This window comes from Bufo bufo, chromosome 1, assembly GCF_905171765.1.
Source record: "Bufo bufo chromosome 1, aBufBuf1.1, whole genome shotgun sequence".
NCBI classification, from domain to species: domain Eukaryota; kingdom Metazoa; phylum Chordata; class Amphibia; order Anura; family Bufonidae; genus Bufo; species Bufo bufo.
The window spans coordinates 2,142,039-2,158,121 of record NC_053389.1 but is presented as its reverse complement, the minus strand read 5'-3'; the positions used below and the strand labels follow the sequence as shown (position 1 = coordinate 2,158,121).

At 49.1% G+C, this 16,083-nt stretch overlaps 1 protein-coding gene across 2 annotated transcripts in view; it reads left to right on the top strand.

Annotated features, from left to right (window-relative positions):
• The window catches only part of LOC120990732 (carcinoembryonic antigen-related cell adhesion molecule 1-like), a 50,383-nt gene that overhangs the window by 12,988 nt on the left and 21,312 nt on the right, over positions 1-16,083 (top strand). For both annotated transcript variants that reach the window (XR_005776460.1, XM_040419642.1), the window contains exons 5-6: positions 9,770-10,072; positions 15,930-16,040. Coding sequence is in view for 1 of the 2 variants with exons in the window: in XM_040419642.1 (XP_040275576.1) it covers positions 9,770-10,072; positions 15,930-16,040 (414 nt within the window). In the remaining variant the exon portion in view is untranslated. The remainder of the gene's footprint in view (positions 1-9,769; positions 10,073-15,929; positions 16,041-16,083) is intronic.

Below are 16,083 nucleotides of genomic sequence, written 5' to 3'. Positions count from 1 at the left end.
TCCTACATTACAAGCCTCCATTGCAGGACAAAACCAACAACAACTGAATATTAAGCAGATTTGTCTCAGGGCACAGTGATCGGCTAAGAACTGTGGATTAAAGGGGCTATCCAAACCTGGTGCGAGAGTTCAGAGAGCTGATGCCGGCTCCGGGGGTACAGCCATGAATAGTTTAGTGTGTGGTGATGATTGACTCCTCCATGAGCTCACATCAGTGCAAGAGTTTAGAGAACAGACACCAGATCCAGGTACAGTCATGTATGAATAGTTCAGTGTGTGGTGGATGGAAGTCATTGACTCCTCCATGAGCTCAGAGCAGTGCGAGAGTTCAGAGTTGACGCCAGATCCAGGTACAGTCATGTATGAATAGTTCAGTGTGTGGTGGATGATTGACTCCTCCATGAGCTCACATCAGTGCGAGAGTTCAGAGTTGACATTGGCTCCGGATACAGTCATGTATGAATAGTTCAGTGTGTGGTGGATGGACGTCATCGACTCCTTCATGGAATTGTATTCGTTCTTGTACAGATGATTAGAACATCATTGATGTAACAACAGTAGCCCAATGGTTTCATGGGGTAGGATGCCAAGAAGTCGCTTTCCAGTTTTGCTTTTAAACGCTTGGCATATTGCAATGCCATTTTTCTGCCCATAAAATAAGAATTAATGGTGGGTAAGGAGGAAAGTAGTGAATTGTAGCACTGTCCCATTAGCCTCTTGTCAGTCATTGAATCCGTCATTGTGTGGGATGTTGGACTTTAAGGATTCCACAGCCATGGTGGCCAAGATGGCGCCTTTCTGGAAGGACCTATGGTTGACAGTCCGTGGTGTCCGGCAGATAGCTGGTTGTACTCCTCACCATTGGTTTCAGGACACCTCTACTCATCCTGAGACTTTGTCAGTGAAGTATCTTCCTGAAGTATTTCTCCATGTTCATTCTAGAAGTCTAGGAGGACAGAACATGAGTCATCTGGAGAGTTCCATGGACTGTAGTTGGTTTTGTGAGATGACAGATTAGTGACACAGCTGACTTTAACGGGGTCCTGTTGGGAGTTCTGCTCCATACTGCCAAAATTGGTGTGTGAACACAGTCCTGCTTTCAGTTTAAGGTCATGTTCAACCAGTGCAGAATCGTGTGGCCTTTGCCATATGAAAGTTGTTATACTAACAGCCAATTCCAAATCCCAAAGAGACAGAAGGTTCTGCGAATTCACACACAGAGCTGAACATCAGCTCCAGAGACGGCGATGAATGGGGAGAGGTGACACCAACCAGATCCCGTCAGTAATGAAGATTACCTGTCAGTAATGAAGGACTCGCTCTTCGAGCCCACCTGCTTGTTGACTTACGCCTTGTCTCTGTGGAGATCGCTCACTGCCCACCATCCTGAGGCTCGAGATCCACATTACACTATCAGGATGTTGCCTGGATGACAAAAGGAACGAGACACACAAACACGGAGAGAACATACATATCGTCCTTGGTTAGATTCAAACCCTGGTCCCCAGTGCTGCAGTGTCAGTGGTGAACACGTATCCACCCAGATGGGTGACTCATTAACACCTTGAAGACATAAACAATTTTGCATTTCAGGACAGGGATTTATGGCAGGACGCACCATGGCTTATAATGACCTGTTCAGGGTAGATATCATGTATTATAAAAATAAATTCAAAAATAACTTGTGATGACAGCGGTAAAAATCAGGAATTCTGCCATAGGTTTACTAGAGATGAGCGAAGTTTTCAAAAATTTTATTCGGACGCTTTGCCAAATTTTTACAAAAAATTTGGTTCGATACGAATTTATTTGCGGCAAATGGCGTTAAAAAACGGCTATTTCCTGGCTGCAGAGAGCCTGTATAGCGGTGTAGAACACTGTGCCTGTATAGTGGTGTAGAACACTGTGCCTGTATAGTGGTGTAGAACACTGTGCCTGTATAGTGGTGTAGAACACTGTGCCTGTATAGTGGTGTAGAACACTGTGCCTGTATAGTGGTGTAGAGCACTGTGCCTGTATAGCGGTGTAGAGCACTGTGCCTGTATAGCGGTGTAGAACACTGTGCCTGTATAGCGGTGTAGAACACTGTGCCTGTATAGCGGTGTAGAACACTGTGCCTGTATAGTGGTGTAGAACACTGTGCCTGTATAGTGGTGTAGAACACTGTGCCTGTATAGTGGTGTAGAGCACTGTGCCTGTATAGCGGTGTAGAGCACTGTGCCTGTATAGCGGTGTAGAACACTGTGCCTGTATAGCGGTGTAGAACACTGTGCCTGTATAGCGGTGTAGAACACTGTGCCTGTATAGCGGTGTAGAACACTGTGCCTGTATAGCGGTGTAGAACACTGTGCCTGTATAGTGGTGTAGAACACTGTGCCTGTATAGCGGTGTAGAGCACTGTGCCTGTATAGCGGTGTAGAACACTGTGCCTGTATAGCGGTGTAGAACACTGTGCCTGTATAGCGGTGTAGAGCACTGTGCCTGTATAGCGGTGTAGAACACTGTGCCTGTATAGCGGTGTAGAACACTGTGCCTGTATAGCGGTGTAGAACACTGTGCCTGTATAGTGGTGTAGAACACTGTACCTGTATAGTGGTGTAGAACACTGTGCCTGTATAGCGGTGTAGAACACTGTGCCTGTATAGCGGTGTAGAACACTGTGCCTGTATAGCGGTGTAGAACACTGTGCCTGTATAGTGGTGTAGAACACTGTGCCTGTATATTGGTGTAGAACACTGTGCCTGTATAGCGGTGTAGAACACTGTGCCTGTATAGCGGTGTAGAACACTGTGCCTGTATAGTGGTGTAGAACACTGTGCCTGTATATTGGTGTAGAACACTGTGCCTGTATAGTGGTGTAGAACACTGTGCCTGTATAGTGGTGTAGAACACTGTGCCTGTATAGTGGTGTAGAGCACTGTGCCTGTATAGCGGTGTAGAGCACTGTGCCTGTATAGCGGTGTAGAACACTGTGCCTGTATAGCGGTGTAGAGCACTGTGCCTGTATAGCGGTGTAGAGCACTGTGCCTGTATAGTGGTGTAGAACACTGTGCCTGTATAGCGGTGTAGAGCACTGTGCCTGTATAGCGGTGTAGAACACTGTGCCTGTATAGCGGTGTAGAGCACTGTGCCTGTATAGCGGTGTAGAGCACTGTGCCTGTATAGCGGTGTAGAGTACTGTGCCTGTATAGCGGTGTAGAACACTGTGCCTGTATAGCGGTGTAGAACACTCTGCCTGTATAGCGGTGTAGAACACTGTACCTGTATAGCGGTGTAGAACACTGTGCCTGTATAGCGGTGTAGAGTACTGTGCCTGTATAGCGGTGTAGAACACTGTGCCTGTATAGCGGTGTAGAACACTGTGCCTGTATAGCGGTGTAGAACACTGTGCCTGTATAGCGGTGTAGAACACTGTGCCTGTATAGCGGTGTAGAGCACTGTGCCTGTATAGTGGTGTAGAACACTGTGCCTGTATAGCGGTGTAGAGCACTGTGCCTGTATAGCGGTGTAGAACACTGTGCCTGTATAGCGGTGTTGAGCACTGTGCCTGTATAGCGGTGTAGAGCACTGTGCCTGTATAGCGGTGTAGAGTACTGTGCCTGTATAGCGGTGTAGAACACTGTGCCTGTATAGCGGTGTAGAACACTCTGCCTGTATAGCGGTGTAGAACACTGTACCTGTATAGCGGTGTAGAACACTGTGCCTGTATAGCGGTGTAGAGTACTGTGCCTGTATAGCGGTGTAGAACACTGTGCCTGTATAGCGGTGTAGAACACTGTGCCTGTATAGCGGTGTAGAACACTGTGCCTGTATAGTGGTGTAGAACACTGTGCCTGTATAGTGGTGTAGAACACTGTGCCTGTATAGCGGTGTAGAACACTGTGCCTGTATAGCGGTGTAGAACACTGTGCCTCTATAGTGGTGTAGAGCACTGTGCCTCTATAGCGGTGTAGAACACTGTGCCTGTATAGTGGAGTAGAACACTGTGCCTGTATAGCGGTGTAGAGCACTGTGCCTGTATAGCGGTGTAGAGCACTGTGCCTGTAGAGCGGTGTAGAGCACTGTGCCTTGCAGTAACACACATAGGGAGTCTGCCGTGGTAGTGAAATAATACTGTGAGTCCGTATGACATGGAGATGACAGGCGTCGCTCTTAGAATCACTGCACACTTCACTTATTGGGGCAGTCACGGGGCCAAAACTGACCAAATAACTCCAGTGTGAACTCAGCCTTACAGGTCGATGTTAGCGTCAGGTATAATGGACTTAACCGTGCAGTGGTTAACAGAGCAAAAATAGTAAGATTACACAGCTTATTCACCCCAATTTGAGAAAAAGGCGCTATAGAATTGCTTATGAAAATACTTCTAAAACATGTTATTACAAAAAAATTCTTAAATTCCTTTAATTATTTATAATGGCTCGTTTAGTCTAGGGGACAATTAGTGAAGGAGCTAAAATGGCAGCTCTAAGATTTATGATCATAAATTCAGCCTCTGAGTATGGGATGAGGTAGAATCCTTTCTGAAGCACAGGGACACAGCGGAGCAGTTATCTCAGCCGTCATCTGCACATAATATAAGCTTCACGCTGCTGAGACCGGCAGACTTTACATAGGGCTCTGTGCTCTGCTGTCTCACACCGGTCGTCCTGCAGTGTCACGTGAAGGACCGACTTTTTTGATCATAAATTTAAGAGCTGCCATTTTAGCTCCTTCACTGATTGTCCCCTAGACTAAACGAGCCATTATAAATGATTAAATCCATTTAAGAGTTTATTTATAATAAATCATTTTTTTTCAGTATCTTCTTTTTTATCTGTCCCGGAGAACCCCTTTATAAGGGGGGGCTCCGTTCAATTAGATAGCTCTGTGCCCTACACAGGGGATTGATACAAACTGCATTGTCCTACACAGCCTGCACTGTCCCTGCAGTCTCCCTATGCCCTCCTTACTGTGTCTGAAAACTCTCAAAATGATCTCCCTATACTGTCCCTGCAGTCTCCCTATACCCTCCCTACAGTGTCTGAAAATTCTCCCTACAATCTCCCTACACTGTCCCTGCAGTCTCCCTATCCCTTACTATTAATATCTCCGTAAAACCCTTTCCATAGCACTTGTCCCATCTGTCCCTATGCTCAGTTCACTGGAAAATGGAAAACTCTTCCAACATCTAATATGTCCCCAGCTCAGGGGCACCTCAATTATTATTATTATTATTATTATAGCGCATTGATTCCAGGGGGCTGTACACATGAGGAAGAGTCACATACATAATATAAAGCGTGTGCAGTAAGAATTAACAGGATAGGTTACAGACTGGTACAGAAGGAGAGAGGGCCCTGCCCGGGAGGCTTACAATCTACATGGTATCGGAGAAGGACACAGTAGGAGAGGGTAAAGCTGGTCATGGCAGTATAGAGGCAGCAGGGTCACTGGTTGTAGGCTTGTCTGAAGAGGTGGGTTTTTAGGTTTCTTTTAAAGGATTCCACTGTAAGAGTCGGTCATGTTGGGGTAGCGAGTTCCAGAGTGGTGGGGGATGCACGGGAGAAATCTTGGAGGCAATTGTGGGAAGAGGAGGTAAGAGGAGCATCGAGAAGGTCTTGTGAGGATTGGAGATTGCGTGTAGGAAGGTACCGGGAGATCAGGTCGCAGATGCATGGAGGGGACAAGTTATACTGGATTCTCTAGGCAATGGGGAGCCAGTAAAAGGATTGGAGAGAAGAGACACAAGAGTAACGGGGAGAGGTGGATTAGTCGGCTGCACAGTTGAGAATAGATTGGAGTGGTGTCAGAGTGCTAGATAGGAGGCCACAGAGGAGGATGTTAGCATTTTTGCAGACTCCTGGTTAAGAAATTGAGTTGGAGGCGGCAGGTGGTGGAAAGGGTTTGGATGTGTGGTTTGAAGGACAGAGCAGAATCCAAAGTTACTACAAGGCAGCGGACATGGTTAACCAGGGAGAGTGTGCATCCATTGACTGTGATAGATAAATCTGATGGGGGTACTGAGTGAGATGGAGGAAAGATGACAAATTCTGTTTTATCCATGTTAAGTTTTGGAAAGTGAGAGGAGAAGAAGGAGGATATGGAGGATAGGCATTGTGGGATTCTGGATAGTAAGGTGGTGATGTCTGGAGCAGAGAGGTAGATCTGCGTGTCTTCAGCATAGAAGTGATACTGGAAGCCATGGGGCACTCTGAGCTGTCGCAGGCCAAAGGTGTAGAAGGTGGGGTAGCGTGGTGACTCAGTGGTGGCTCCGTGGTTAGCAGTGGCTCAATGGTTAGCAGTGGCTCAGTGGTTAGCGGTGGCTCAGTAGTTGGTAGTGGCTCAATGGTTAGCGGTGGCTCAGTAGTTGGTAGTGGCTCAATGGTTAGCGGTGGCTCAGTAGTTGGTAGTTGCTCAATGGTTAGCGGTGGCTCAGTAGTTGGTAGTTGCTCAATGGTTAGCGGTTGCTCAGTAGTTGGTAGTTGCTCAATAGTTGGCGGTGGCTCAGTAGTTGGTAGTGGCTCAATGGTTAGCGGTGGCTCAGTAGTTGGTAGTGGCTCAATGGTTAGCGGTGGCTAAGTAGTTGGTAGTGGCTCAATGGTTAGCGGTGGCTCAGTAGTTGGTAGTTGCTCAATGGTTAGCGGTGGCTCAGTAGTTGGTAGTTGCTCAATGGTTAGCGGTGGCTCAGTAGTTGGTAGTGGCTCAATGGTTAGCGGTGGCTCAGTAGTTGGTAGTGGCTCAATGGTTAGCGGTGGCTCAGTAGTTGCTCAATGGTTAGCGGTGGCTCAGTAGTTGGTAGTGGCTCAATGGTTATCGGTGGCTCAGTAGTTGGTAGTGGCTTAATGGTTAGCAGTGGCTCAATGGTTAGCAGTGGCTCAGTAGTTGGTAGTGGCTCAATGGTTAGCGGTGGCTCAGGAGTTGGTAGTGACTTAATGGTTAGCAGTGGCTCAATGGTTAGCAGTGGCTCAGTAGTTGGTAGTGACTTAATGGTTAGCAGTGGCTCAATGGTTAGCAGTGGCTCAGTAGTTGGTAGTGGCTCAATGGTTAGCGGTGGCTCAGTAGTTGGTAGTGGCTCAATGGTTAGCGGTGGCTCAGTGCTTATTGGTGGCTCAATGGTTAGCACTTGTGACTTGCAGTGCTGGGTTCCTAGATCTGAATCTGACCAAGGACAACATGGAGTTTGTTTTCCCCTTGTTTGTGTGGGTTTCCTCAGGGTACTCCAGCCCTCTCACACTCCAAGGACATACTGATAGGGACCTTAGATTGTGAGCTCCATCGGGGACAGAGTGATGATAATGTCTGTAAAGCAAAGCTGCAGAATATGTCAGTGCTATATAAGAGACTAATAAAGTAAATAATTGACAAGAGCAGGGGCCCTAGGACAGAACCTTGAGGTACACCAACAGAGAAGAGATGAGACAAGGAGATGGTGTCTGAGTGGGAGACACTAAATATCCGGTCTGTGAAGTATGAAGTGCTCCAGGAGTTGGCCAAGGAGTATTTACCCTCTTACATGCCACTTCCACTTACTGCAATATTGTCCCCCTTTCACCCCTCCCACAATGACAGCAGCACTATCCCCCTTAACATGCCACTTCCAACAGTCAATGAGAGGTGCCTCGCCAGTCAGTAAGTAGCATTTTATCAGTCAGTTAGCAGCGCCTCACCAGTCAATGAGTGGCATCTCAACAGTCAGTAAGCAGCGCCTCACCAGTCAATGAGTGGCATCTCAACAGTCAGTAAGCAGCGCCTCACCAGTCAATGAGTGGCATCTCAACAGCCAGTAAGCAGCGCCTCACCAGTCAATAAGTGGCATCTCAACAGTCAGTAAGCAGCGCCTCACCAGTCAATGAGTGGCATCTCAACAGCCAGTAAGCAGCGCCGCACCAGTCAATAAGTGGCATCTCAACAGTCAGTAAGCAGCGCCTCACCAGTCAATGAGTGGCATCTCAACAGCCAGTAAGCAGCGTCTCTTCTGTGAATACCCTTTGCACTTTGAGGATACAGGGAGTGCAGAATTATTAGGCAAATGAGTATTTTGACCACATCATCCTCTGTATGCATGTTGTCTTACTCCAAGCTGTATAGGCTCGAAAGCCTACTACCAATTAAGCATATTAGGTGATGTGCATCTCTGTAATGAGAAGGGGTGTGGTCTAATGACATCAACACCCTATATTAGGTGTGCATAATTATTAGGCAACTTCCTTTCCTTTGGCAAAATGGGTCAAAAGAAGGACTTGACAGGCTCAGAAAGGTCAAAAATAGTGAGATATCTTGCAGAGGGATGCAGCACTCTTAAAATTGCAAAGCTTCTGAAGCGTGATCATCGAACAATCAAGCGTTTCATTCAAAATAGTCAACAGGGTCGCAAGAAGCGTGTGGAAAAACCAAGGCGCAAAATAACTGCCCATGAACTGAGAAAAGTCAAGCGTGCAGCTGCCAAGATGCCACTTGCCACCAGTTTGGCCATATTTCAGAGCTGCAACATCACTGGAGTGCCCAAAAGCACAATGTGTGCAATACTCAGAGACATGGCCAAGGTAAGAAAGGCTGAAAGACGACCACCACTGAACAAGACACACAAGCTGAAACGTCAAGACTGGGCCAAGAAATATCTCAAGACTGATTTTTCTAAGGTTTTATGGACTGATGAAATGAGAGTGAGTCTTGATGGGCCAGATGGATGGGCCCATGGCTGGATTGGTAAAGGGCAGAGAGCTCCAGTCCGACTCAGACGCCAGCAAGGTGGAGGTGGAGTACTGGTTTGGGCTGGTATCATCAAAGATGAGCTTGTGGGGCCTTTTCGGGTTGAGGATGGAGTCAAGCTCAACTCCCAGTCCTACTGCCAGTTTCTGGAAGACACCTTCTTCAAGCAGTGGTACAGGAAGAAGTCTGCATCCTTCAAGAAAAACATGATTTTCATGCAGGACAATGTTCCATCACACGCGTCCAAGTACTCCACAGCGTGGCTGGCAAGAAAGGGTATAAAAGAAGAAAATCTAATGACATGGCCTCCTTGTTCACCTGATCTGAATTCCATTGAGAACCTGTGGTCCATCATCAAATGTGAGATTTACAAGGAGGGAAAACAGTACACCTCTCTGAACAGTGTCTGGGAGGCTGTGGTTGCTGCTGCACGCAATGTTGATGGTGAACAGATCAAAACACTGACAGAATCCATGGATGGCAGGCTTTTGAGTGTCCTTGCAAAGAAAGGTGGCTATATTGGTCACTGATTTGTTTTTGTTTTGTTTTTGAATGTCAGAAATGTATATTTGTGAATGTTGAGATGTTATATTGGTTTCACTGGTAAAAATAAATAATTGAAATGGGTATATATTTGTTTTTTGTTAAGTTGCCTAATAATTATGCACAGTAATAGTCACCTGCACACACAGATATCCCCCTAAAATAGCTAAAACTAAAAACAAACTAAAAACTACTTCCAAAAATATTCAGCTTTAATATTAATGAGTTTTTTGGGTTCATTGACAACATGGTTGTTGTTCAATAATAAAATTAATCCTCAAAAATACAACTTGCCTAATAATTCTGCACTCCCTGTATTTCCATGGACATTTTTTCATGTTTTTTTTTTTTTTTGGGGGGGGGGGGGGTTCGCAGGACTTTGGTAACATCTTGTAAATCCACCCGCATAGCAGCAACTGAAAAGGTGATTGATGCATTAGTCCCAGCATATTGCAGTGTGTGAACAGACTCCTAGGTGGTGTGAGACGGGGGCTATCTGTAGCATGTCTCCTTACTGTACGATTTCTTTCCTCAGAGCCTCCATATTTTCTAGAACAAAATAACACAATAAAAGACGTACCAGAAGGAGGTAGTGTCATCCTGACGATAAATTTAAATACGAGACCTACTTCCCGTATATCTTCTAAGATCCTCCCGGCGACCTTCACCTGGTATAAGGACAAGACGGAAATAAAGAGCGGCGTCAACTCCACAAGTTATTCATCCAACCTCCACCTCTCCGAGGTGACGCAGGCGAATTCTGGAAGATATGAATGTACCTCCAGAAATGTGATCGGAAGCGAGACCTTAATCTTCAATGTCAACGTGACTGCAAAAGGTAAGTTCTGCTCCATGTGTCTCTGAGGAACGTGTGAGGCCGGGTCCTGGGGAGTGTCAGTCGAATGAAACTCTATGGGAACGACAGGGAGAGCCGAGTACTGCTCCGAGTGCTTCAGCCCCATGGACACTAAATGAAGCGGCGGTGGGGCATTCGTAGTGTCATTCTAATTGGTATATGGGACTGACGGGGGCAGCCGACTACAGCTCCGAGTGCTTCAGCCCCAAGGACACTAAATGAAGCGGCGGTGGGGTATTCGCAGTTTCATTCTAATGAAAGTCTATGGGACTGACAGGGAGAGCTGAGTACAGCTCCGAGTGCTTCAGCCCCAAGGACACTAAATGAAGCGGCGGGGGAGCATTCGCAGTGTCATTCTAATGAAAGTCTATGGGACTGATAGGGAGAGCCGAGTACAGCTCCGAGTGCTTCAGCCCCATGGACACTAAATGCAGCGGCGGTGGGGCATTCGCAGTGTCATTCTAATGAAAGTCTATGGGACTGACAGGGAGAGCCGAGTACAGCTCCGAGTGCTTCAGCCCCATGGACACTAAATGAAGCGGCGGGGGAGCATTCGCAGTGTCATTCTAATGAAAGTCTATGGGACTGACGGGGTCAGCCGAGTAAAGGTCCGAGTGCTTCAGCCCCATGGACACTAAATGAAGCGGCGGGGGAGCATTCGCAGTGTCATTCTAATGAAAGTCTATGGGACTGACAGGGAGAGCCGAGTACAGCTCCGAGTGCTTCAGCCCCATGGACACTAAATGAAGCGGCGGTGGGGCATTCGCAGGTCATTCTAATGAAAGTCTATGGGACTGACAGGGAGAGCTGAGTACAGCTCCGAGTGCTTCAGCCCCAAGGACACTAAATTAAGCGGCGGTGGGGCATTCGCAGGTCATTCTAATGAAAGTCTATGGGACTGACAGGGAGAGCCGAGTACAGCTCCGAGTGCTTCAGCCCCATGGACACTAAATGAAGCGGCGGGGGAGCATTCGCAGTGTCATTCTAATGAAAGTCTATGGGACTGACGGGGGCAGCCGACTACAGCTCCGAGTGCTTCAGCCCCATGGACACTAAATGAAGCGGCGGTGGGGCATTCGCAGTGTCATTCTAATGAAAGTCTATGGGACTGACAGGGACAGCCGAGTACAGCTCCGAGTGCTTCAGCCCCATGGACACTAAATGAAGCGGCGGTGGGGCATTCGCAGTGTCATTCTAATAAAAGTCTATGGGACTGACGGGGGCAACCGAGTACTGCTCCGAGTGCTTCAACCCCATGGACATGAAATGGAGCAGTGGGGGAGCATTCGCAGTGTCATTCTAATGAAAGTCTATGGGACTGACAGGGAGAGCCGAGTACAGCTCTGAGTGCTTTAGCCCCATGGACACTAAATGAAGCGGCGGGGGAGCATTCGCAGTGTCATTCTAATGAAAGTCTATGGGACTGACGGGGGCAGCCGAGTACAGCTCCGAGTGCTTCAGCCCCATGGACACTAAATGAAGCGGCGGGGGAGCATTCACAGTGTCATTCTAATGAAAGTCTATGGGACTGACGGGGGCAGCCGACTACAGCTCCGAGTGCTTCAGCCCCATGGACACTAAATGAAGCGGCGGTGGCGCATTCGCAGTGTCATTCTAATCGCTACATGGGACTGACGGGAGAGCCGAGTACAGCTCCGAGTGCTTCAGCCCCATGGACACTAAATGCAGCGGTGGTGGGGCATTCGCAGTGTCATTCTAATGAAAGTCTATGGGACTGACAGGGAGAGCCGAGTACAGCTCCGAGTGCTTCAGCCCCATGACACTAAATGAAGCGGCGGTGGGGCATTCGCAGTGTCATTCTAATGAAAGTCTATGGGACTGACAGTGAGAGCTGAGTACAGCTCCGTGTGCTTCAGCCCCATGGACACTAAATGCAGCGGCGGTGGGGCATTCACAGTGTCATTCTAATGAAAGTCTATGCGACTGACAGGGAGAGCCGACTACAGCTCCGAGTGCTTCAGCCCCATGGACACTAAATGAAGCGGCGGTGGGGCATTCGCAGTGTCATTCTAATGAAAGTCTATGGGACTGACAGTGAGAGCTGAGTACAGCTCCGTGTGCTTCAGCCCCATGGACACTAAATGCAGCGGCGGTGGGGCATTCACAGTGTCATTCTAATGAAAGTCTATGGGACTGACGGGGGCAGCCGAATACTGCTCCGAGTGCTTCAGCCCCATGGACACTAAATGCAGCGGCGGTGGGGCATTCACAGTGTCATTCTAATGAAAGTCTATGGGACTGACGGGGGCAGCCGACTACAGTTCCGAGTGCTTCAGCCCCATGGACACTAAATGAAGCGGCGGTGGGGCATTCGCAGTGTCATTCTAATGAAAGTCTATGGGACTGACAGGGAGAGCTGAGTACAGCTCCGAGTGCTTCAGCCCCAAGGACACTAAATGAAGCGGCGGGGGAGCATTCGCAGTGTCATTCTAATGAAAGTCTATGGGACTGACAGGGAGAGCCGAGTACAGCTCCGAGTGCTTCAGCCCCATGGACACTAAATGCAGCGGCGGTGGGGCATTCGCAGTGTCATTCTAATGAAAGTCTATGGGACTGACAGGGAGAGCCGAGTACAGCTCCGAGTGCTTCAGCCCCATGGACACTAAATGAAGCGGCGGGGGAGCATTCGCAGTGTCATTCTAATGAAAGTCTATGGGACTGACGGGGTCAGCCGAGTAAAGGTCCGAGTGCTTCAGCCCCATGGACACTAAATGAAGCGGCGGGGGAGCATTCGCAGTGTCATTCTAATGAAAGTCTATGGGACTGACAGGGAGAGCCGAGTACAGCTCCGAGTGCTTCAGCCCCATGGACACTAAATGAAGCGGCGGTGGGGCATTCGCAGGTCATTCTAATGAAAGTCTATGGGACTGACAGGGAGAGCTGAGTACAGCTCCGAGTGCTTCAGCCCCAAGGACACTAAATTAAGCGGCGGTGGGGCATTCGCAGGTCATTCTAATGAAAGTCTATGGGACTGACAGGGAGAGCCGAGTACAGCTCCGAGTGCTTCAGCCCCATGGACACTAAATGAAGCGGCGGGGGAGCATTCGCAGTGTCATTCTAATGAAAGTCTATGGGACTGACGGGGGCAGCCGACTACAGCTCCGAGTGCTTCAGCCCCATGGACACTAAATGAAGCGGCGGTGGGGCATTCGCAGTGTCATTCTAATGAAAGTCTATGGGACTGACAGGGACAGCCGAGTACAGCTCCGAGTGCTTCAGCCCCATGGACACTAGATGAAGCGGCGGTGGGGCATTCGCAGTGTCATTCTAATGAAAGTCTATGGGACTGACGGGGGCAGCCGAGTACTGCTCCGAGTGCTTCAACCCCATGGACATGAAATGGAGCAGTGGGGGAGCATTCGCAGTGTCATTCTAATGAAAGTCTATGGGACTGACAGGGAGAGCCGAGTACAGCTCTGAGTGCTTTAGCCCCATGGACACTAAATGAAGCGGCGGGGGAGCATTCGCAGTGTCATTCTAATGAAAGTCTATGGGACTGACAGGGAGAGCCGAGTACAGCTCTGAGTGCTTTAGCCCCATGGACACTAAATGAAGCGGCGGGGGAGCATTCGCAGTGTCATTCTAATGAAAGTCTATGGGACTGACGGGGGCAGCCGAGTACAGCTCCGAGTGCTTCAGCCCCATGGACACTAAATGAAGCGGCGGGGGAGCATTCACAGTGTCATTCTAATGAAAGTCTATGGGACTGACGGGGGCAGCCGACTACAGCTCCGAGTGCTTCAGCCCCATGGACACTAAATGAAGCGGCGGTGGCGCATTCGCAGTGTCATTCTAATCGCTACATGGGACTGACGGGAGAGCCGAGTACAGCTCCGAGTGCTTCAGCCCCATGGACACTAAATGCAGCGGTGGTGGGGCATTCGCAGTGTCATTCTAATGAAAGTCTATGGGACTGACAGGGAGAGCCGAGTACAGCTCCGAGTGCTTCAGCCCCATGACACTAAATGAAGCGGCGGTGGGGCATTCGCAGTGTCATTCTAATGAAAGTCTATGGGACTGACAGTGAGAGCTGAGTACAGCTCCGTGTGCTTCAGCCCCATGGACACTAAATGCAGCGGCGGTGGGGCATTCACAGTGTCATTCTAATGAAAGTCTATGCGACTGACAGGGAGAGCCGACTACAGCTCCGAGTGCTTCAGCCCCATGGACACTAAATGAAGCGGCGGTGGGGCATTCGCAGTGTCATTCTAATGAAAGTCTATGGGACTGACAGTGAGAGCTGAGTACAGCTCCGTGTGCTTCAGCCCCATGGACACTAAATGCAGCGGCGGTGGGGCATTCACAGTGTCATTCTAATGAAAGTCTATGGGACTGACGGGGGCAGCCGAATACTGCTCCGAGTGCTTCAGCCCCATGGACACTAAATGCAGCGGCGGTGGGGCATTCACAGTGTCATTCTAATGAAAGTCTATGGGACTGACGGGGGCAGCCGACTACAGTTCCGAGTGCTTCAGCCCCATGGACACTAAATGAAGCGGCGGTGGGGCATTCGCAGTGTCATTCTAATGAAAGTCTATGGGACTGACAGTGAGAGCTGAGTACAGCTCCGTGTGCTTCAGCCCCATGGACACTAAATGAAGCGGCGGGGGAGCATTCGCAGTGTCATTCTAATGAAAGTCTATGGGACTGACAGGGAGAGCCGAGTACAGCTCCGAGTGCTTCAGCCCCATGGACACTAAATGAAGCGGCGGGGGAGCATTCGCAGTGTCATTCTAATGAAAGTCTATGGGACTGACGGGGAGAGCCGAGTACAGCTCCGAGTGCTTCAGCCCCATGGACACTAAATGCAGCAGCGGTGGGGGAGCATTCGCAGTGTCATTCTAATGAAAGTCTATGGGATTGACAGGGAGAGCCGACTACAGCTCCGAGTGCTTCAGCCCCATGGACACTAAATGAAGCGGCGGTGGGGGAGCATTCGCAGTGTCATTCTAATGAAAGTCTATGGGACTGACAGGGAGAGCCGAGTACTGCTCCGAGTGCTTCAGCCCCATGGACACTAAATGAAGCGGCGGTGGGGCATTCACAGTGTCATTCTAATGAAAGTCTATGGGATTGACAGGGAGAGCCGAGTACAGCTCCGAGTGCTTCAGCCCCATGGACACTAAATGCAGCAGCGGTGGGGCATTCGCAGTGTTATTCTAATGAAAGTCTATGGGACTGACAGGGAGAGCTGAGTACAGCTCCGAGTGCTTCAGCCCCATGACACTAAATGAAGCGGCGGTGGGGCATTCGCAGTGTCATTGTAATGAAAGTCTATGGGACTGACGGGGGCAGCCGAGTACAGCTCCGAGTGCTTCAGCCCCATGGACATGGAATGGAGCATGACTGTGTATGTTCATCCATCGCAGACTCCTCCTCCCTGAGGACGTGCACTGGGGAGGTATGGCGCTCTCTGGACCCCATTCTAGTGATCAGTGGGGCCCCTTCATTCAAACATTCATTATCTATAGTCTGGATAAGCGATGTCATCAGGGTTAAGGGCCGATCACTTGTTGTTTTTATCTTTTCATTGCCAAGTGCCTAAAGGGTTAAACAGCGGGTATCAGAGACATATCTGATCCCGCCCATTATATGGCGGTTGCGTCTGTCAGTCACCTCTGCGCTGATCGTTTAAGCTCAGCTTCTGTGCCGTGCGGTTACCAGAACGTAGTCGTCCTACTGTAGCCTGGTGAGCCCCGTCCGGTGGAGACAGAAAGGGTTAATGTACTGATGAACCTGCTGGGAGTACTTCTCCTAATACTATAGGTTGTCCTTTACGGGCTCCAGAAATAACGATGTTGACCTCTGACATTTTCAGCCGTTCCTCCTAAAAATGGCCTTGATGGTGGTGAAATCGCCGGCATCGTCATCGGCGTCCTCGCTGGGCTGACCATTATTGGGATCATCGTCTTCTTCATTGTGAAGAAAAGTACGGTATTTGTATGTTCTGTCTGTCCTTGTCCGTGTGCAGT